This window comes from Oncorhynchus keta, chromosome 2 (genome assembly GCF_023373465.1).
Source record: "Oncorhynchus keta strain PuntledgeMale-10-30-2019 chromosome 2, Oket_V2, whole genome shotgun sequence".
Lineage (NCBI taxonomy): Eukaryota > Metazoa > Chordata > Actinopteri > Salmoniformes > Salmonidae > Oncorhynchus > Oncorhynchus keta.
In genome coordinates this window covers 69,246,522-69,269,299 of record NC_068422.1, presented here as the reverse complement: position 1 = coordinate 69,269,299, position 22,778 = coordinate 69,246,522, and the positions used below count along the sequence as shown (strand labels likewise).

Here is a 22,778-nt window from a genome sequence, read left to right as displayed (position 1 = left end):
CACCACACACCACACACCACACACCACACACACACACACACACACACACACACACACACACTCTATCTCTCTGTCACCTTCTCACTCGGCACACAAACTGAGAATGGACATTAAGGTAGTACATCTCCCAGGCTCTCCTTTCTTCCTCCCCTTCAGTCAGCCTGTGTGTACTGTACAGCTCCTTTCAGGGGAGTCTATTCCCAGTGAAGAGGGCAGGCAGCAGCTTCACATGGGGCCAGCCAGTATAGTCACGCAGTGATGTCACGGTGTCTATATTTATATCTCTTTCTGACAACCACTCTGCTGTAAGCACTGCTCTGCTGCTGTAGCACGTCCATGGTCAGCTGACGACTACTGTACACCACCTCCTGCTAGTCCAAGGTCATAGGCCTCCCTCCCAGTCACTCATTAAGACCAGATGGGGAGTTGAGATGTAGCTAAGGTATAGTCTACTGTACGAGTTACAACAACTAGTATGAAGACCAGCTTGTACTGTATGAGGGCCCAGTTCAGGGATATCTATTGCTCTCTGTTGATATTGAGGATGCAACATGCATTTCAGGATAATTTCTCATACTGTTCTAGCAGAGGAATGGAGTCTGAATCAGACCCTCCCCAGCCTCATCTGTAAATGCCCTCCGATGCAGCTCCGCTGTTATGACAGTCATGCTAATAACATCCTCTACCCAACTTTAAAGGCTTATTATCATATTGTCTCGAATGATTGACAGTTGACCGTCACGCTAGTTTATATTAAGCCAGTGAGACAGTGCAGGTCACCTCGATCGCCTCAGTGACACCGTATTAATACTAATCTGATAGAATTACCAGGAACCAATTAATGTGCAGGCCTGGACTGGGCAGTGGTTAAATATATAGTGTTAGCTCTCAGCTGGGCCTGAGCTGTAGCACACACACAGTGGTGCAGATTTAACAGTAGGCAGCGTTCCCCGTAGCCGCACGGCGTAGTGTGAGAGGCCACAAGGTGAAGCGGTGCTGCTGTGGAAATGTTTAGGTGAGGTTCCAGTGCCCCTGTTTGGCCTCACGAACACTCATTAGTCAGAGAGAAAATGAGGGAGAAGAGAAGGGGAAGAGGAGAGTGGTTAGTAAACCAGGAGTTCAGTTTAGCTGTGTGTATTAACACTACAGGCATGGTGGAGGAGGGTTGTTGAGGGCTCTTTGGGTTGTGCTGGAGAGCATCTGAGTGTATCAGTCTATTTGAGGTGCAGACACTCTCACTCAATAACATCAAGCATGCTTACCTGCTGCCTAATGCTCATGCTAATTTGCTTATTTTAATATCCACCGATTTTCTCTTTCAGCCCCTGTGAATGGTAGCAGTGAATTATAGACTGCGACACAGTGACTCTGTCCCAATGATTCCCACAACGTATTCTGGGAAATCCAGGTCTAGGAGGCTAGAGGCTGTGGGTTGTTGTGGGGGAACTCCCCTGGATGTAAGGCAGACTGACCATGTAACAATATACCCTGCTAAGACCCACTGACCCCAACAACCAAGGGTTCGCCTGAAGAAGAGTGCGAGTCCTGAAATAACAGTGTTGAGCCAGGGACTGATCCTGATACCTGAGAAGGCCTGTCTGGTTGTGTACGGTCATCAGTCACTGGGAGGATATAGTCACATTGTCACCTCTTTAATGGTAGCACAGAGACATGCAGCTGTACGTTTACTTACGTAGAATGTATGCACACATGACTGTAAGTCGCTTTGGATAAAAGCGTCAGCTAAATGGCATATATTATTATTATTATTATATTACTTCAAAGGCCTTGAGGCTGTAAACCTCTGGCTGGTGACTGGGCTACACATGGTGACGAGCCCCACGGTGCTAGGCACCTGAAATGTGCTTTAGGTGTCAGTGTGTCAACCCTATTCACAATGGAACAATAGTGCACTGGATGGAGTTAAGCATGTGATAGCTAGGCTATTTAGGGAGTATACATGCCTACCCATGTGTCCAATATAATGGTTATTTCATTCATGAATACATAGTTCATTAGGCTATATTAAATCTGGTAGAGGAGGAGGAAAATACTCTTCATCATAAGTGAGGTCATCTGATAGTTGTATTTCAAGTGACCAAGTGTCTCTCTGGTCACTTTGGCCACATCCCAGGTGAACACAGGTCATCTGCTAACTAAGTTATTTACCAATGATAGAATCTTCTAGACTTTTCATCTACAGTTTGGTACAGTATATGTGTACCACTGAAACCAGGCTGTAGTGTCTCTGTCCCCCTCCCCATGCACTGTGCCATGCCTGGCCTCTCTGTGCTGCAGTAGGCGAGTAATGACTTAGGCTGCTCTGCTCTGGAGGTACAGTGGCAAAAGAAAGTATGTGAACCCTTTGGAATTACCTGGATTTCTATATAAATTGGTTATCAAATTTGATCAAATCAAAGTTCATTTGTTCATTTGTCATGTGCGCTGAATACAACAGTGAAATCCTTACTTACAGGCTCTAACCAATAGTGCAAAAAAGGTATTAGGTGAACAATAGGTAGTTAAAGAAATAAAACAACAGTAAAAAGACAGGCTATATACAGTAGCGAGGCTATAAAAGTAGCGAGGCTACACACAGACACCGGTTAGTCAGGCTGATTGAGGTAGTATGTACATGTAGATATGGTTAAAGTGACATATATGATGCATATATGATGAACAGAGATTAGCAGTAGCATCTGATCTTCATCTAAGTCACAACAAAACAGTGTGCTTAAACTAATAACACACAAATTATTGTTTTTTTCTTGTCAACATTGAGAGATCTCAGAAGACCTAAGATGAAGAATTGTTGACTTGCATAAAGCTGGAAAGGGTTACTAAAGTATCTCTAAAAGCCTTGATGTTCATCAGTCCACGGTAAGACAAATTGTCTATAAATTGAGAAAGTTCAGCACTGTTGCTACTCTCCCTAGGAGTGGCCGTCCTGCAAAGATGACTGCAAGAGCACAGCGCAGAATGCTCAATGAGGTTAAGAAGAGTCCTAGAGTGTCAGCTAAACACTTACAGAAATCTCTTGAACATGCTAACATCTCTGTTGACTAGTCTACGATATGTAAACAGTAAACAAGAATGGTGTTCATGGGAGGACACCATGGAAGAAGCCACACTGCTGTCCAAAAAAACATTGCTGCACATCTGAAGTTTGCTAAAGTGCACCTGGATGTTCCACAGCGCTACTGGAAAAATATTCTGTGGACAAATGAAACCACAAGTTGAGTTGTTTGGAAGGAACACACAACACTATGTGTGGAGAAAAAAAGGCACAGCACATCGACATCAAAACCTCATCCCAACTGTAAAGTATGGTGGAGGGAGCATCATGGTTTGGGGCTGCCTCAGGGTCTGGACAGCTTACTATTATCGGTGGAAAGATGAATTCCCAAGTTTATCAAGACATTTTGCCGGAGAATATAAGGCTATCTGTCCGCTATTTGAAGCTCAACAGAAGTTGGGTGATGCAACAAGGCAACGACCCAAAACACAGAAGTAAATCAACAACAGAATGGCTTCAACAGAAGAAAATACGCCTTCTGGAGTGGCCCAGTCAGAGTCCTGACCTCAACCCGATTGAGATGCTGTGGTATGACCTCGAGAGCAGTTCACAAAAGACATCCCAAGAATATTACTGAACTGAAACAGTTTGGTAAAGAGGAATGGTCCAAAATTCCTCCTGACAGGTCTGATCCGCAACTACAGAAAACGTTTGGTTGAGGTTATTGCTGCCAAAGAAGGGTCAACCAGTTATTAAATCCAAGGGTTCACATACTTTTCCCACCCTGCACTGTGAATGTTTACACACTGTGTTTAATAAAGACATGAAAACGTATAATTGTTTGTGTTATTAGTTTAAGCAGAATGTGTTTGTCTATTGTTGTGAATTAGATGAAGATCAGATCAAATTTTATGACCAATTTATGCAGAAATACAGCTCTTTCCAAATAGTTCACATACTTTTTCTTGCCACTGTACAGAGGAAAGTGGCTCTACTTTTACAGCAAGATGACCTTCTCTCTCAAGGTCAAGTGGTGTTGGAGGGTAGAATGACTAAAAGCTCCCCAAAACCTGCCTGCCAGCCAGCACTGAGATGAAGTGCCTTAGACCGCTGCGCCACTCAGGTGGGTTTCCAGTGTGACTCCCAAATGATGAAATGGAAGGACTAGTAAGTGGTAAGGGGTGTACCCTGCTGCATAATAAAGAGGCCCCTTATGCATATTAATATGAGCACTCTGCATAATGCCTACACCATGTGACACACTCAGTAGCACACAGTCATCCTGTCGGTTAGGCTTTATCTTGCCCACGTTTCACCACTATTATTTATGTCCACATTCCTCCATACAGGGATCCCCTACCTCTTACCCATCAGCCCCACCCTCACCCATCTTAATTCCTCCGCCCCCGGCTGCCAGCCTCGTTCCCACACACTCCCCCCTCACACACACTCATGACTTCTTCAAACATACGGCGGAGGTGTGTGCGATGCCAAACGAGAACCTCGTTACCTCCCCTCCCTCTTGGCTGGCTGGTGGAAAGCTTTTGGAAGAACTACAGCGACATCTGCATGTGCTGCGGCTGCAGAGCGCCAGGCTGATACCCGCTATGCTGCGCCGGGCTTCTCCTGCCAGCCTGCTCCCCGCCGTACCGCCCCTCCGCCCACACTACCCCTCCGGCTCTCATTACTCAAAATACTAAACAACGCTAATTGTGCGGTGTGTGAAGCTCGCTTCATTTGAATATTCCTGCATATGGCCTGAGGGGATTTGCCTCGCAAGGGGACGGACCTAGCCAGGAAGTCTTGAAGTTTGGGCATCCACAATTAGCTGAGCCAGGCGGGCGCTGCTCTCTCTGCAAGGGGCTTATTTTACCTGGAGTTACCGCCGTTTCTTTTTTCTTTTGAATTAAACGACACAGCGAAGATCAGATCCTCCTTTATTTGGGGTTTAAAGGCCTCAACATTCTTAGTAACTTTAACTGAATTTATGATGGGGGAAAAAATCCTTATATATATATATATCTCTCTTTAAAAAAAAATATCTCTTTAAAAAAATATATTTTTTTTTTGATTATCATATTGAAAATTGACAAGAAAGTGTGAGAAATAAAATATGATAAAAATAAACATCTTTAGCAAAGTCCCACGATTGGTTTTATGTTGAACTGAAACAGACGGTGGGGGGAGACAGAAACGGTCCACAATCTGTACGCCTTAATTAATAGTGTGTGTGTGTGTGTGTGTGTGTGTGTGTCTTGAGAGCCAACAATGCACCCCTTGTGTCCCATCACAAAAGGACAGAGGGGGAGGGAAGGGGGGGAGATTTCTGGAATCAGAAACAATAGATTAATCGCCTGTAATGATTTAATACAGGCAATCAGAGTCCAGGCAAGCATATTAATTTGCGCATAAATTACACAACATTTATTTTTCAGATCGGGGGGGTTAGCATGTGTGGGCGGTTGGTTTTGTCTTTTCCCAGGGACATCATGGTGAAGGTTTGCTACAGAATGCCCCCAGCGATTCCCACGCCTATCCCTGTGCCGCAAGTCACCAGGTTTCAGCTCCCCTGGTCCCACACCCCGACCTGCTGGCGCTGCCCGCCCGCTACCAGTCGCAGCTTGCCGCCTTGCCAAGTAGAGAATGTTAAACCATTACAGCAGGTCAAACATAATTAAGAGCAAAATGCCCGCTTCCTCATCAACATAATTTTGTTGTATTAATGATATCCAGAGATCACAGAAAACATATTTGCGATTTGTTCTCCGCTAAGTCTTCTGTGAAAAAATAGGGGGGAAAAATCCATTCTGTGACAAGGTGCTGTAATTAAAGGGATTACATTTTTTCCCAAATCGTCCTGCAATAATTGACTATAACCATAGATATCCACATCATTTACATACACACACACACACACACACACACACACACACACACATACTGTATGTATGACGAGTCCTTGCTGCGCAGATTGGAAGACACTCAATTAATCCGAGTTGGAAAGGTTGAGCGCGCCCACTTTTTTTAATTAACGTTGAATTAAAACGAATTGGCAGGTTGCCGGAAAGCAGGCGCACGGCTTTGAAGATTGCCATCGCATAATGAGTCGCTCTTTCCTTTTTTACACTTTGGGTTCCTCCATTCCCACTCCCTCGCTCTCCGCTGCCAGTTGCCAATGTGCCTTAGCGATTTAATGATATGCAAATGAAATATGCATAAAAGCATTCTGCTGAAGGATGATTAAGCACAGAGGACATTAGCCTGTGCCCGCCACAGTGTCTGTTGTCTCCTCTCCATTCCGCTTCGCCCGGCGCCAACGACAGACACCACTGGAACAAAGCTCAATACTAATTATAGGAGAACACTAATAATATCCAATTGAGAGAAATTAAATTCCAGGCAGGGTATATTCTCACTCCTGTTTTGTAAGATCCACATCCAGAGAAGTGAAGGCAAAGTCCCCAGAGCTGAGGACTGGAGCTGTAGAGAGCAGAGAGGAAAGGAGAGGAGGCAGAGACCAGGTTTTCCAGGATAGCACTTGAAGAGACTAGCATTGCCAAGCATTGCAGGAGCTTTTCTCTGCTTGTTTGTTAGTAGTGTTGCATTATTTGAATGCTGTCTTATTAAAGAAGGAAGGAAAATATCCCCCCTTTCTCAATTTCTCTCTCAATTTCCCCCCCTTTCTCCCTCCTGTTTTCTGCTGCGAGCTCTCATTTTTTGGTAATCCATTTGTGTAATGAAGACGTGGCGCAATTAACATCCCCCATGGAATTAAATAAAAGGCCGATCATCCAAACCTCATTAGCTCCGAAAGATTATAATATCCACACGCGTTCCGCCGTGAAGGTTACGGGAAAAAACAACAGAATTAAGAATTAAACCTTTAATTGTGTATATTTGCATCGCGGTTTAAGCGACCGCAGCGTAGATGCCCAAAAAGATGCCACCATCCATACCAGCCTTTCCTTACTGGTGGCAGCCTGGCTCTGACATCTTGGTGGTGTATGCCAAGACAGTGTAGGAAGCACAAAGATCTTATAATCCCTCCCTTTGGATGGCTTCTTCAATTATTCATATTCCACAACCGTGCCCTGTTGTCCAACAAGAGGGGAAAAAAAGTTTGGGATATCCATTTGTGATGGCTGATGGCTGATGTTGATTTCTTTCTCACTAAATGTTATAATTATTCCGGTGCAATTAGTGAACTTAACGAAACCCTCCAATCTGTCTGTTTGCAGCGGCGCCTATCCTTGGCTCTGTGCCCGATGCCAGTGGACCTCGCGGGAACCACGGCAACGTTCCTCCGGACCCCGTAAGTACCAAGACCCGCGACCCGAACCGGTTGGTACCCCATCTGCATCTGTTCCTCATAGTTTACCCCTTCCACTTTACGCCAATAAAAACACTGGAAGGGTGGAGTTTGGTAGTTCCTTTGGTTGGTTGGCAAGGAGGGGGCAAACTAAAAAGCGTGGGTGAGGGGGTGCCGAAAGTGTTCCCAAGGCCCCCCTACCCCAGCCTGGAAGAGTTGCAGGCAGGCCAGCTGAGGTAGGGTATCTCCTCCACACCCCACCAGTGTGTGTGTCTGCAGCCGGGGCTGCTGCTTCTGTCCCCCTGCCTCCTGTGCCCCTGCCCCCTCCACTGAGTTCCAGCATGTCTGTTGTCTGTGTGGCATCCCCCTCGCCTCAATCTGGTTCCCATACTGGTGGATGCTGTATAGAGCCTACAGCCTGAGCCATTCATCTCCCTGGTGATTGCTGTGAATGTAGATAAATCACACACACACACACACACACACACACACACACACACACACACACACACACACACACACACACACACACACACACACACACACGCCTGCCTCTCTGGCATAGCTTTGCTTGCTGCTGAAGTAGATTTTCATTCTTTCTGTTTTTGCCTTTTATTATATATTTTTTTTCAAGAAGTTGTTCCTGTCACGCATAAATCCCACACACCTGGAAGAACCCATGATGCGCGATAAGTTTTTCGTTGGCGAAAAACAAAAAGTACAATTTAAACGAACGCAGAGAGAAAAGTAAATGAATTCCTGTCTGTCCGCTGATTATAATTTGTGTTGGCGGTTCATTAGTATGCATATTCATGTTTGCAGTTTTTTTTCTTTTTGTGTGTGTGTGTCTTTGTAAACAGCTGCTGTTGAGACCTTGGCACAGTCCCTCAGGTCCTTTCTTCCTCCCTCCTCTCTTGTGGCAGGCGATTGGCAGGTTGGCAGCATCTGCGGCAGGGAGGCAGGCAGCAGTGCCCATGGTAGACATTCCTCACTGCAGTGCCTGCCAGCTGGCTTGATGGAAGCTGGAGGAAAATGGTGTGGTGGGGGGGTTGGCACATAAACCCGCTTCACACACTCCCCTCCCCACAGAACAGCTTGCCGCTTTTGTTTTGTCTTGTTTTCCCCTCTTTGTTTTGTTTGTAATCTTTCCCGTTCCTTTCATTCTGTCCGTCGCGCTAATTAACAGAGCAAACTTTTGTTGTTCTAATTAGTCATTTGAAACACTTGATAGTCTTTGTTTGCACTTGGCTTTCTTTATCTTTGCCAAGCGACCCACGACGGGTGCCCAATCGTGTTGATTTGCTCTTGATCGTTGTGTACCATCTCTCGCCCCCTTCCATTTTTCCGCGACAGATGCCACCGCGTTCCCGCTGGTACACCTCTCGAAGATCGTGGGTACCAAATCACCACCGCTTCCCGGGCATCCTCAGAAGCGGTGACTTTCCCGCAAATCCGTAATGCCACCTTTCAGATAGACATGGTGTGTTTTCATCGCCGGTGTTTTCCTAGGGTGCGCCGTGACTGCCGATGAGCAGGTTGGCATGGCGTACGCTGCCTGGCTGGCTGGTCGGTTGCCTGGCACAGGGGCTTGTGCTTGAGAAGGGAGAGCAAGAGAGAGAGAGAGAGAGGGAGGCGCTTATTTTTGTCCCACCCCCCAGTCATCTCTAGGACAACACCACAAGCTGCAAGTTTCTCTGTGTTGGTTGTTCTCAAATTTCCACTTCCCCCACCAGTCCCTTGTGGCAGAGCCCATTTCCTTCATCTCCCCTGGTCCCTGGCTCCTTCGCCAGCCCCCTGGCATCCTGCGCTGTGGGCCACCTATCGTCTTTTGTTTTTTGTTTTCAAGCCGATACGTCCTCCCTCCACTCCTTGCCACCATGCTATGCCAAGCGCTCCATCCCAACCCCCAAGGTGTCCCCTGAAATTCCTCCAGGTTCACCGCTCTTCTCTTCCCATCGTCAGAAGGCTCCTTTCTTCTGTAATCTGGGGCAGCAGATGTTCTCCTCTTCTCCTCTGCGGTGGCGTTGACTTGACGTTGAGCCTTGGCTCCAGAACCCCATCCGCATCCGCATCCGCACTCTAACTTCTACTATTTGTAAAACACCCACCCTCCCCAATAAAGTCCCAACCCTGGCGTGGCACTAGCTACCAAATCAGGCGGGGGTCTTTTCGTCTCCCTGTCTACATCTAGCTGCCTACCCCCGAGAGCGAACGCGAGTCCGCCCTGGCGCTACCACTGAATGGATGGCACTGTGCCAGCTTCTCTCTGCCATCATCTGCATTCGCTGCTTGTTTCTCTCGCTCGCCCACCCCCTCTCTTCTGCCTCTCCCTCTCTTACCCTCCCCTCCTTCTCCGCCCGAATCCCCCTTTTGTTCTATAGGCTTGACATTAATTAACATGCGGGTTAATTGACTCTAAAAGCTGATTAATTGCTCTTAACATCTCCCATAGACTGGCTAGCTTTGTGTCGCGCCCCGCACCCCCTTCTGCCTGGCACCGTCTGTGCCTCTACCTTGCCCTAGCTAGCCTCCAAGTTGGCTGGTGCTAGTAGAGGAGCAGAGAGATAGCCAGCCCTGCAGCCAGCAGCTCTGGTGTAGTGTAGTGTTATAGACGTGAGTGAGCAGTGCCCCTACCCCACTGTACACTGGGAAGGATCTCAGGCTGCTTATTGGACTATAGCTGATCGCAGTTGACGTTTTGCTGTCTGATCCCACCGCAGGATGTTGCAATGGCATTTTGTTATAAATAATCAAAGTCCTCCTGCAATCACCTCCCACCCCTTTTTCTATCTACCCTTCTCCTCCCTTTTTCACCCTCCCTCTCTCTCTCTCCGTCCCTCTCTCTCTTTCTGTCTCTAAACTAACACACTTTCACACCAGCAGATACCAACTCTCCTGTCCTGTCTTGCCTTTTCACTCTTTTCTATGACCATCTGTTTAGCTTTTTTCCCATTTTTTAAAACGAACTTCGAGGATTAAATGGATAACGAATCAAAGTTGTAAATAAATTGCCATATTTTTGGTCGGTTTTCTAATAGCGCTCCTTATGTACCGTGCGGTAATTATCTTTTCTCTCTTGTCGTTAGCGGTTTCGGGGAACCTCGCTGAGAATTAGCCTGAATTAGCTACATCTGTCATATTTGATTAGGTAATTATCTTGGCCACACCGCTTTCTGTCTTATTTTTTTCTGACCGTTCTGAACGGACCTGATGAGGTTAAAAATGAGAGACAGAGCGGGTTTTAATTATTAAATAATATGCCCCCCTCCCTCTGAAAGGGGTCTGCCAAGTGCCGTTAATTAGCCAGGCTGCTGCTCGCATTAATAGTCAAGGTAGAACAGACTCATTAAGACACAGCAACTCTCTCCCCCTCTCTCTCTCACGCACACACACAGCCAGGTTACCAGGTGCCTCAGGATATACAGTAGGCTTGCTCCTTTAGTCTATCATTCCCCTCTCTCCCTGCATGTGTTTAGATTTGATATGGGTCTGGTCGTAAGCTGTTTAATTGCTGATTTTCTTAGTGTTGACTCTTTTCCCTGCGATCTCCCTGTTCTGTCTTTTGGTGGGGCGGCGAGATCCCTCGCAGTGGCTCCGTCTGGCGCTGGTGTTTTGGGGAGGCTGCGATAGAATGGTGAGACGGGGTGCTGGCACACCACTCCACAGGGCTGAATCACGCTATTCTCTCCTCTTTCACACCCTTTAGTTTTTCCCCCATTATTAAATAAAAAGGACCATGAGGCAACTGAGGCAACAAGAGGCATCCATTATGCAAATTAAATGCTATTTGCATAATGTCTTACGCCAGGAATATGCAAATGGAGCGTATAATTTATGAGCTCCTGCGTCTGTCTCAGTGTTCCCATAACTTACAAAGAGGATATTTTTGTTCTACACCCTCTCTTCTCCCCTCCTCTCCAGGCTGGCACAGACACACACAGTCTCACACACACCATACCCATACAAAACAAGCACACACTCTATTCTCACAAAAGGGCTGGTGGCTGTGTGTACCATGGCTGACAGACTGATGGGGGATAAGGAGGCAGGCTAAGGAAGGGAAGGGGAGGGTTGGTGTGATGGAAGATGTGGTGAGAGGGGCACATAAACCCCCTTTACAAAGGAACAGTAGCAGAATCACATTTTCTATAATAAATTAAAGGACACTAATGTGGGCCGGGTGATGGGAAGCCCCTGTGCTTTTTGACTTTTGTTTTGTCTTTGCGAGAGAATATGGTCCTGCCTCTTCTGGCTTTCTTTGATGTCAGCTTTTGGACTTGAGATTTCTGCCTGTCACAGGAGCTGGTAGCTAATCCTCATCTGGAGGGTTTCCTCAGGAGTCAGTCTGAAGAAGACAGAACAGCGCCGGCCGGCCGGGATGGAGAGGAGAGAAGAGGGAGGAGAGGCTGCATCTGAAGGCATGTGTGTCGGCTCCCCTCCACACAGCCTCCAGTACCCAGGGGCTGCAACATGGCAACCCAGCCCAGCCAAGTCCTCCTCACCTCAGCACTGCTACAACCCGGACCAGAACTATGAGAAAACCCGGAAGCATCCATGTTGTCTGATCTGAACCACGACTGTTTTATTTGAGCCTTTTCTTCCTCAGCCTTCTGTCCCTGTTTTTTTCCTCACCCCGGGTTATTGTAATCATCAGCCTGTTTTGCATACTTGATCTGTGGCTAATGTCTGAAGTGACAATACCACATTGTTGAAGAGACAGAAAGCCACAGACGACATGCGTTGGAGAAAAACACGCCCACTTCTGCACTACGGTGTTGGGCATAGAGAGACAAACTTTGGATGGTTTCGCTGTGTTTGAAAAATACATTTCTCCTCAGGGCCTCCAGACCTCTTTTTTTTTTTTGTCCTCGTCTTATTGCTGGCGACCTGGTGGCTTTTCCTCTCTTTGTATGTGTCCCACACATGGATGGATGGCAGCTGGGGACGCTGTGTGTATGTGTGCCAGGACAGAACCCCCCGTCACACACAGGACCAGTGTGCCCTCCTCCCACTGAGCCCAGGGGCATCTGCTGCCTACTCCTCTCTGCTTTCCTGGTAGCAGCTAACCATTGTAGAGTTCAGAGATGATGCGGGCACCGCTGTGTGTGTGTGTGTGATGGCTTTCTGGTATACAGCTCAAACACTCACACAGGGTGTGTCACCTTGACTCCAGGCATTGCAGGATTCTCTATTGCAGTGATCAGATCTCAGTATGGGATGGACAGAAGATTCTTCCATGGGAATATTGGCTTTGCTTCTGTATCCGTGCTGTGTGTGCCCATGGCTCGGGCTTGGACTGTCACTCGCTAGGCTATACTGTACTTACAGCCTTCGGATCCTGCTACAGCCACTGTTAATTAGAGCGCCGTGATCATTATCCGTATCCATTTAATTCATCGCTGCTCTCAATTATCGTTTCTGATTCACATTTGTTTGTTTTGTGTATATTGGCGCAGTGTGATTGGAAAGATTTTCTGTGTGTACGTATGTGTTATTTTTGCAATCGCAATTATATCAGGAATTAACGTTTAACTGCTGGCTTAATTATGCCGCTCAGACCTTTCATTATTCACATGCATGATAATGAGATTCTCAATGAAATGTTGAATATTCACACCAACGCACATGCTCTGAATATCAGCTGCAGGTCATCAAGAGCAATGTATAACAAATGGCATTTGCAGTGTTTGTTTTTTTTCCCATTAAATTTCCCAAGTGTTCATGTAGTTAAATCGCAAAGTGCAATTGAGACTATAATTGACAATACAAACTCAGAGTAGTAGTCATTGGCTAAATTAGCAATGTCAAATATAACTAGATCTGTGTTTTTTAAATCCATTTCGCCCTAATTTTCTCTAACGAGACAAGCAATCGTTAGTTCACAGTTTAGTTGCCCTATTTTTATTTTTTATTTTAAATCTAATGTACTGTAGCCTATGTGACAGTCACATTGATCATTATTTTATGTGGCACATTACTTTCACCTGGCCCCTGTCAGTGAAATTGTTGCTCTTGTTTTTATTTATGTGTTGAACTGACGTGTGGAGCTTTTCTGGCATAAGTGAGAAAGGAGATTTAAAGCCCTGAAAATACCTCCACACTTCTTGTGCTCTCATCAAACAGGAATAGAATTTCATTTTGTTCTCTGAAAAAGCCAAAGAAAAGCAATTTAAAATCTGATTTAACTTTGGTTTGAAGTTCTGTTGGAGGTCTGTACAGGACAGCTGAGTGGCCTGCCATTGCCACTTGTATATATCCACAGTCTGAAAAAAAAAATATCAGGGCATTTGGGAAAGCAAATAAAACTGCATTTAAAGGGAAATGGGAGAGAGACAGAAACGGAAAGACATGACATTGGGCTTCCAAAAGGATACTTTGTTTCGGAAACAGGCCCACCTTTGCTTTAGATTCAAACTGTGTGTTTGGAGGTCTTGATCACCAAGTTTCTCAACTATTTCATAGGCACACTTGATACGAATAACAATGTACGAACGGACCAAAGAGACTCAAAATAATGTATGATTGCAGTCTGCTTAGGTTTTGTGCTTGCTAGTATATTTAAAATGTATGTAGTTCTGTCCTTAAGCTATTGTTGTCTATTAAGGTTCTGTGTTATGTCATGTTTTGTGCTTTTGTGTGGACTCCAGGGAGAGTAGCTGCTGCTTTTGCAACAGAACTTGTCCCGATTGAGGCTGATTCCCTGACCTGTCAATGTTTTTAATTAGCTGTTTTATGATTTTGTTATACTCCTGTGAATTCTGTGTTTTTTTTTTAGTACCTATAGTTTTTCATGTCGTCTGTCTAATTGTGTAACGACTGGGTGCTGCCTATCTTGGCCAGGACGCTTTTGAAAAATAGATTTCAAATCTCAATGAGCCCTTCCTGGTTAAATAAAGGTTAAATAAAATACAAATAATAAGTATACAAATAAAATCCTAAACCCTAGTAACTGCATAATACAAACAGCAGATGTTTACTTTGGCTTGTTGAATAGACACTTCACGTTGAAACCCCAAAATAGTTTCAAGCAGTAATTGTATCCCGAACAACGTAGGAGAAAATATCGCAGTATCTTAATCAGCAGTACTGTGATGCAGCATATCAATGTATACAGCATTCAGACTCCCACAATTCCAATAAGGAGTAGGCCTAATTAACTGTGAATGGTTCAGTGGTGTTCATCATGTTTTCAAGTTTGAATGTTTTAAATGCTGTTATTGCACTACTTATGTGCACAATGTTGTATCAAAGAGGTGTGTTCGAAAAAATAAATGACCAAAGCATTATTTACCACGATGGCTTATGTTTTCCTTGTGATATGGATGTGTCTTTGAGCCCTTTGCCAGTACACAGACACATACAGTGCCTCTTCTGGTGACTCATTTAAGCAGGAAGACATTATATGGTTATGTGTCAGTCTCAATACCCCTTTCATAGTATTGACTATGCAAGAGGTTGTAGTTCGTGTTTAGTTAGCGGGGCTCAGTGTCTGCACTACTGCAGTAACGGCAGTTTAAATGAACATGCGAATGAATATATGAGTATAGCTTCTCGTAAGATGAGTAGAGCCATTGAGCACTTCAGATGGGCTGTTAGAGTGTTATGCCATCAGTTAATTTGTTGAGTTAATTAGATTTCTCTTCAGTATAGAAGCCATGTTATTTGATACCCTCAGTCAATCAGCATGTTATCTCTGGCCTCTAGTTATGTCAATGGAACAATAATGAATGTCTTGGCCACAAGTGGGTTTTCAGGCTGGTGATGCTCTTTGTTAAGGTGTCTGATGAATGTTTGAACTCTGTGTTGGAGACACAGTGTTTCAAGAGCTTAATACTGTAGAGTTGAAGTCGTAAGTTTACACTTAGGTTGGAAGCATTAAAACTCGTTTTTCAACCACTCCACACATTTCTTGTTAACAAACTATAGTTTTCGCAAGTCGGTTATGACATCTACTTTGTGCATGGCACAAGTCATTTTTCCAACAATTGTTTACAGAAAGATTATTTAATTTATAATTAATTCACTGTATCACAATTCCAGTGGGTCAGAAGTTTACATGTACTAAGTTGATTGTGCCTTTTAAACAGCTTGGAAAATTCCAGAAAATTATGTCATGGCTTTAGAAGCTTCTGATAGGCTAATTGACATAATCTGAGTCAATTGGAGGTGTACCTGTGGATATATTTCAAGGCCTACCTTCAAACTCAGTGCCTCTTTGCTTGACAACATGGGAAAATCTAAAGAAATCAGCCAAAACCTCAGAAAAAACATTGGAGACCACAAGTCTGGTTCATCCTTGGGAGCAATTTCCAAACGCCTGAAGGTACCACGTTCTTCTGTACAAACAATAGTACGCATGTATAAACACCATGGGACCACGCAGCGATCATAAGGCTCAGGAAGGAGACACATTCTGTCTCCTAGAGATTAATGTGCTTTGGTGCGAAAACTGCAAATCAATCCCAGAACAGCAGCAAAGGACCTTGTGAAGATGCTGGAGGAAACGGGTACAAAGTATCTATATCCACAGTAAAACGAGTCCAGTATCAACATAACCAGAATGGTCACTCAGCAAGGAAGAAGCCACTGCTCCAAAACCGCCATAACAAAGCCAGACTACGGGTTGCAACTGCACATGGGGACAAAGATCATACTTTTTGGAGAAATGTCCTCTGGTCTGATGAAACAAAAATAGAACTCTTTGGCCATAATGACCATTGTTATGTTTGGAGGAAAAAGGGGGAGGCTTGCAAGCCGAAGAACAACATCCAAACAATGAAGAATGGTGGTGGCAGCATCATGTTGTGGGGGTGCTTTGCTGCAGGAGGGACTGGTGCATTTCACAAAATTGATGGCATCATGTGGAACGAAAATTATGTGGATATCTTGAAGCAACATCTCAAAACATCAGTCAAGAAGTTAAAGCTTGTTTGCAAATGGGTCTTCCAAATGGACAATGACCCCAGGCATACTTCCAAAGATGTGGCAAATGGCTTAAGGACAACAAAGTCAAGGTATTGGAGTGGCCATCACAAAGCCCTGACCTCAAACCTGTAGAAAATGTGTGCGCAGAACTGAAAAGGCGTGTGTGAGCAAGGAGGTCTACAAACCTGACTCAGTTACACCAGCTCTGTCAGGAGGAATGGGACAAAATTCACCCAACTTATTGTGGGAAGCTTGTGGAAGGCTACCCGACACGTTTGACCCAAGTTAAACAATTTAAAGGCAATCCTACCAAATACTAATTGAGTGTATGTAAACTTCTGACCCACTGGGAATGTGATGAAAGAAATAAAAGCTGAAATAAATAATTATCTCTTACTATTTTTCCGACATTTTGTATTCTTAAAATAAAGTGGCGATCCTAACTGACCTAAGACAGGGAATTTTTACTGGGATTAAATGTCAGGAATTGTGAAAAACTGTGTTTGAATGTACACTGCTCAAAAAAATGAAGGGAACACAAACAACACAATGTAATTCCAAGTCAATCACACTTCTGTGAAATCAAACTGTCCACTTAGGAAGCAACACTGATTGACAATACATTTCACATGCTGTTGTGCAAATAGAATAGACAACAGGTGGAAATTATAGGCAATTAGCAAGACACCCCCAATAAAGGAGTGGTTCTGCAGGTGAGGACCACAGACCACTTCTCAGTTCCTATGCTTCCTGGCTGATGTTTTGGTCACTTTTAAATGCTGGCGGTGCTTTCACTCTAGTGGTAGCATGAGACTGAGTCTGCAACCCACACAAGTGGCTCAAGTAGTGCAGCTCATCCAGGATGGGACATCAATGCGAGCTGTGGCAAGAAGGTTTGCTGTATCTATCAGCGTAGTGTCCAGAGCATGGAGGCGCTACCAGGAGACAGGCCAGTACATCAGGAGACGTGGAGGAGGCCATAGGAGGGCAACAACCCAGCAGCAGGACCGCTACCTCCGCCTTTGTGCAAGGAGGAGCAGGAGGAGCACTGCCAGAGCCCTGCAAAATGACCTCCAGCAGGCCACAAATGTGCTTGTGTCTGCTCAAACGGTCAGAAACAGACTCCATGAGGGTGGTATGAGGCCCCGACGTCCACAGGTGGGGGTTGTGCTTACAGCCCAACACCGTGCAGGACGTTGGGCATTTGCCAGAGAACACCAAGATTGGCAAATTCCCCACTGGCGCCCTGTGGTCTTCACAGATGAAAGCAGGTTCACACTGAGCACATGTGACAGACGTGACAGTCTGGAGAAGCCGTGGAGAACGTTCTGCATCCTGCAACATCCTCCAGCATGACCGGTTTGGCAGTGGGTCAGTCATGGTGTGGGGTGGCATTTCTTTGGGGGGCCGCACAGCCCTCCATGTGCTCGCCAGAGGTAGCCTGACTGCCATTAGGTCCCGAGATGAGATCCTCAGACCCCTTGTGAGACCATAAGCTGGTGCGGTTGGCCCTGGGTTCCTCCTAATGCAAGACAATGCTAGACTTCATGTGGCTGGAGTTTGTCAGCAGTTCCTGCAAGAGGAAGGCATTGATGCTATGGACTGGTCTGCCCGTTCCCCAGACCTGAATCCAATTGAGCACATCATGTCTCGCTCCATCCACCAACGCCACATTGCACCACAGACTGTCCAGGAGTTGGCGGATGCTTTAGTCCAGGTCTGGGAGGAGATCCCTCAGGAGACCCTCCGCCACCTTATCAGGAGCATGCCCAGGCGTTGTAGGGAGGTCATACAGGCACGTGTAGGCCACACACACTACTGAGCCTCATTTTTACTTGTTTTAAGGACATTACATCAAAGTTGGATCAGCCTGTAGTGTGGTTTTCCACTTTAATTTTGAGTGTGACTCCAAATCCAGATCACCATGGGTTGATAAATTTGATTTCCATTGATAATTTTTGTGTGATTTTGTTGTCAGCACATTCAACTATGTAAAGAAATAAGTATTTAATAAGAATATTTCATTCATTCAGATCTAGGATGTGTTATTTTAGTGTTCCCTTTTTGAGCTGTCTCTCACAAGACATAAACAGAATGTTTTCTTCTCCCTGTCACATTCTCAATCTCCGTTCTGCTCTTCCTATGACTGTCTTGTTTCTGAACTACTCCTTCAATGTTTTCTTTAAGATTTCCTTAAGAATAAGCCATAATACATTTCCCCTGTGATTATGAATAAGTGGTGGACTTAATGAACCTTTTGTAGGTTGGAATTAGCCTTCCATTTTTAGCAATCATCATTTTGTATTTATCTTGGAAAACAGAAGTAACATTGGTTCAATTTTAAACTTCTGTACTCACATACCTGGTACAATGTAATTACTTTCCCTTATAGTTTTTCCATAATAGATTTATAATGTCAAGTGTTGCATGGTGAGTGTTCAACAATAAACCTGTCTCAAGAAGTGGGGAAAAGAGACAGACACTGGTGCTGGGTGATTGAAGGGAAAATGGAGACGCTGTTGGAAGAGACACTCCAGTGTGGATCTTTTTTAATGGAGGCGTATGAATGGGAAGTGCGGCTAGATTGCTGCCCTATTGAAAATCCCCTTCACATTCATTGCGCTCTTTGACCCTGAGGTACGTATCAGAGGCCGAGCATTTATTTCAACACAACATGTTCTCTCATAAAAGTGGCAATCTTGCTGTAACGGCATGAAGGTTTTAGCTCACTGAGTAACAGCACCCGAAATCACACAGACACAAATGGGCCCATCCATGAATGATGGAGGCAGTCCATGTAAAAGCACACGGCACAAAGACAGCCAGGCTGCACTCTCTCTCTAATGATATAATTTCCCTTCCTCCATTCCTGGTAAACAACCACCACTCTCAGCTGCTGTATAGGACTCTTTGATGGGGAATACAATAGTCTTTGCTGTTGTATCATGGTGGGATCATCCAGATCCGTTCCATGTCCATGGGTACGTTGTGTTTCAGTGGTCTGGTTTATAGAGTTAATATAAATGCCTAGCTTGGAATCAGCCAGACTACCATTAACCTGAGCAGCACTGTGTGTGGAGGCCTGTGGAACAGCAGCCTTGTGTTCCAGTATTCCGCCATGGGCTTCACAGGGACGCTTTAGTCTGGCCTTGCCTAGCCCTGATAAAACCCACACTTATCACACATGATTGATTTGTTTACCTATTTGAGGCCGGCCCACTCATCATGTGTCTTATCCCTGACGTGTGTTCTCGTTCTCTCTCCTTCCCCTCCACTCTCCCTCTCTTTCCCCTCTCTCTCTTCTGCACACACAGCTTTCTGAGTTGACTTTATAGTTATATACATGTGTATATATAAACCCTCACTGTAAAACGACAATACCCGGTCATCATTCTTCCAGCCACCCGGATGCTTGATGTAGGAGGTTGATGTGCTGATAGGATCCGAGGCCGTGGCGAGTTCCATTTCTCATTTGAAGCAGCCAAGTCAGACACTCTTAGCCATTGTACTTGATAAGGGCACGGATCGGCTCGGCCGGGTAAAGGACTCCTGCAGGTCTCCGGTTAACATGGTGAACAAAAGCCCAGAGTGAATATCCCACCCGACCTCATTCAGCTCGTAGGGCCTGCTGCTGTGAAAGGATGAGGTTAGAGAGTGATGGCTGTACAATGCATCTCTGGTTTCACTCTACAGTCCTCTTGACACTTCCTTTTAGCCAGGTAGCTAGCAAAGTTCCATCTGGTTTTTCAAGGTTTAAAGACACTTGAAACTTCAGGGTTACAGGCAAGGGAAAACTGTATTTCAATTGAGCTTTCTATTGGCCTACATCACCCAATGTTATCATGATTGATATTTTTTATAATCTCAAGGTCAGTTTTCCTCTAAAACTATCCAATATCTTTTTCAACGTCTATCTGAATCTCATCAGTTGTCAGGGCCTGAATTTAGGTAGAACACTGATTTGAACAAAAAGTTTCTATTTCTAAACCATTTTTAGAATAGGTTCCCTCTGCAAAGTTACGTTTTCAACTAAATTCACCCAAGTGGGCAGGGGAGGAGCATGGGAGGGAAGCAATCTTTCCCCAATGAAAGCAGTGCAGGCGAGCCTGATTTCAAGCAAATACGACACACATAGTTATATTGTTTATTTTACTATAACTGGATTACATCTCCCATCCAAATGTTGTGAATGATATACTGTAACGGTCATCGTATGAAGGAGAAGAGGAGGACCAAGGTGCAGCGTTGTATGTGTCCATATTTATTCAAATGAACACAGAAAAAACAAAAATACCAAAGAGAAATGACCGAAAATAGTTCTGGATGGTGCAGACACACAACAGAAAACAATCACCCACGATACACAATAGAAAACAGGCTCCATAAATATGGTTCTCAATCAGGGACAACGATTGACAGCTGCCCCTGATTGAGAACCATACCAGGCCAAACACAGAAATAGCAAATCATAGAAAAACTAACATAGACAACCCACCCAACTCACGCCCCGACCATACTAAAATAAAGACATAACAAAAGAACTAAGGTCAGAACGTGACATATACACTGAGTGTACAAAACATTAGGAACACCGGCTCATTCCATGACAGATTGACTAGGTGAAAGCTAGTGGTGCAACAGATCACATAATTCTCGGCTCGGATCATTAGTCACGGATCGGATCATTTTTTCAGAGTCAAATATAACTTTGCTTTCCATTTATTACTTAAAGAACACTTAAAGCAAGGAACTTTTCACATAAAAAAAAAAATCTTAAAATAAAATATTCAATACTCAATTGATCAATTAAAGTGCAATAGGAGGCATGATACCTTCTTCCTTTGAACAATAGTGAATGTAAAAAATGTCCGTGTCCACATCATCAAAAAAGTGAAAAAATAAAAAACAGCAGACCTGAGCTTATAACTTCACATTACTTTTCTAAAAGATGAGGATGTCTACATTGTCTGGGGAGAGGGGAGACCTCTTTACAGTCACTATGTCCCCTGCCGTGGAGAACACCCTCTCGCTAGGAAATCAAGTGCCAAGCACAGCCAGGTAGCATCTTGCCATCATGGCAAGATGTTTTTCCATTGTTTTTCCACCATGCCAGTGGATCACCATCCACTGGAACGCCGCTTGCTGCCTTGTAGGATGCCACCTCCTCTTTGTTGGTGTTGACAAACGTCTTCCCTGTGTCCTTTTTCGCAAAGGTCTCCCCGAAAAGTTGGCCAATGACTTGATCTATTAAACTAACTAATTATATATTTTCATATTTCATAGAACTATAATTGTGGCAATAACATTTAATAAAATCCATTATTATTCCAAATAAATGGATGATTCTAATAGCACTGGCATAGACTAAGATTAAGCAATTCACTCTTATTTTTTATTTGACCTCTTCAGTGGCCACAGTCTCAGTGGTGAGATCACTGTATGTTCTCCGGCGTAGGGCAGGGTCTAGGTGAGACAGGGACTTGAACAGACAGGGACTTGACCCTTGGATCCAGTGCAGTACATCTATGAAGGTAGTCCTGTACATCAGGGGGGGTACCTGGGGTTCAGGTCCTCTCTAATGGCAGCCTTGACATCTCTAGTGATGGTCCTGTCTTCCTCACTTGGGGCCTTGGATTGTCGAATCCTTGTTTTCAGAGGTAGGATCATGGACACAGACGGTGCAGTTTCAGTGCTCAATAGGGTTGTAACCGTTTTGAGTGGTTTGAACACCTGGAGGACCTCCTCTGCCACTTTCACGTCATCATCAGACAAGGTGACAATGTCTTTATTTTTTTTCAGGGTCTTGTCTGTCAGTGCAGAGTATACAGCTGTCTGCTGCTCAAGATAGCACTCCCAACATATCATGTGGAGTTCCATCTTGTTGTGACATTGTGTATGAGCTTGTGGGTCGGTAGCTGTAACATTTCTTGCTTGGTCTTAAGCACATGAGCGGCTGTTGTGCTTCGGTGGAAAAAGGAAACCACCTTCCTGATCCTCCCAAGGAGGCGATTCATCTGGTTCACTGAGATTCCCCTTTGGGATGCTAAATTGATCACACGTGCAAAGAAAGCTATCTGTGGCCCCAGTCCAGCTTCTATCACTGCATTTACTTGGTTCTTGGCATTATATGTGGTGATTGGGTTATTGCTATTGGGCCTCTCTAGCTTCCACTCTGCTACTGCTCCTAGCAGTACCTGCACCAGATGTGTGCCTGTGCAACTCTCATAGAGGGGGCGTGTCTGTAGCACCGGACTACACATCTCCCATCTGTGGTGTAGTGAGCAGTCACAGTCACGTAGCTTTCCATTACCCTGGAGGTCCACCCGTCTGGCGAGGGCAACAGAGGATGCCTAGGATAATTCGTTGACAATTTTTATATTTTCACCAGGGTGATGATGCTTTAAATGTGTGGCCATGCTCAATGTATTTCCACGATCATACGGCTTTCTTGTGGCATAATACCTACACACTGTAACGGTGTTGTCCACCACCCTTCTTCCGTCATCATATTTGACAGGGAAGCCAAAA

General features: G+C 44.9%; 1 protein-coding gene across 8 annotated transcripts in view; it reads left to right on the top strand.

Annotated features, from left to right (window-relative positions):
- LOC118359337 (centrosome-associated protein CEP250-like) overlaps nt 1–22,778 on the top strand; it is a 216,902-nt gene that overhangs the window by 31,541 nt on the left and 162,583 nt on the right. For all 8 annotated transcript variants that reach the window (XM_052481654.1, XM_052481617.1, XM_052481645.1 and 5 more), the window contains exon 4: nt 7,255–7,328. In XM_052481654.1, the coding sequence (XP_052337614.1) occupies nt 7,255–7,328 (74 nt within the window). The remainder of the gene's footprint in view (nt 1–7,254; nt 7,329–22,778) is intronic.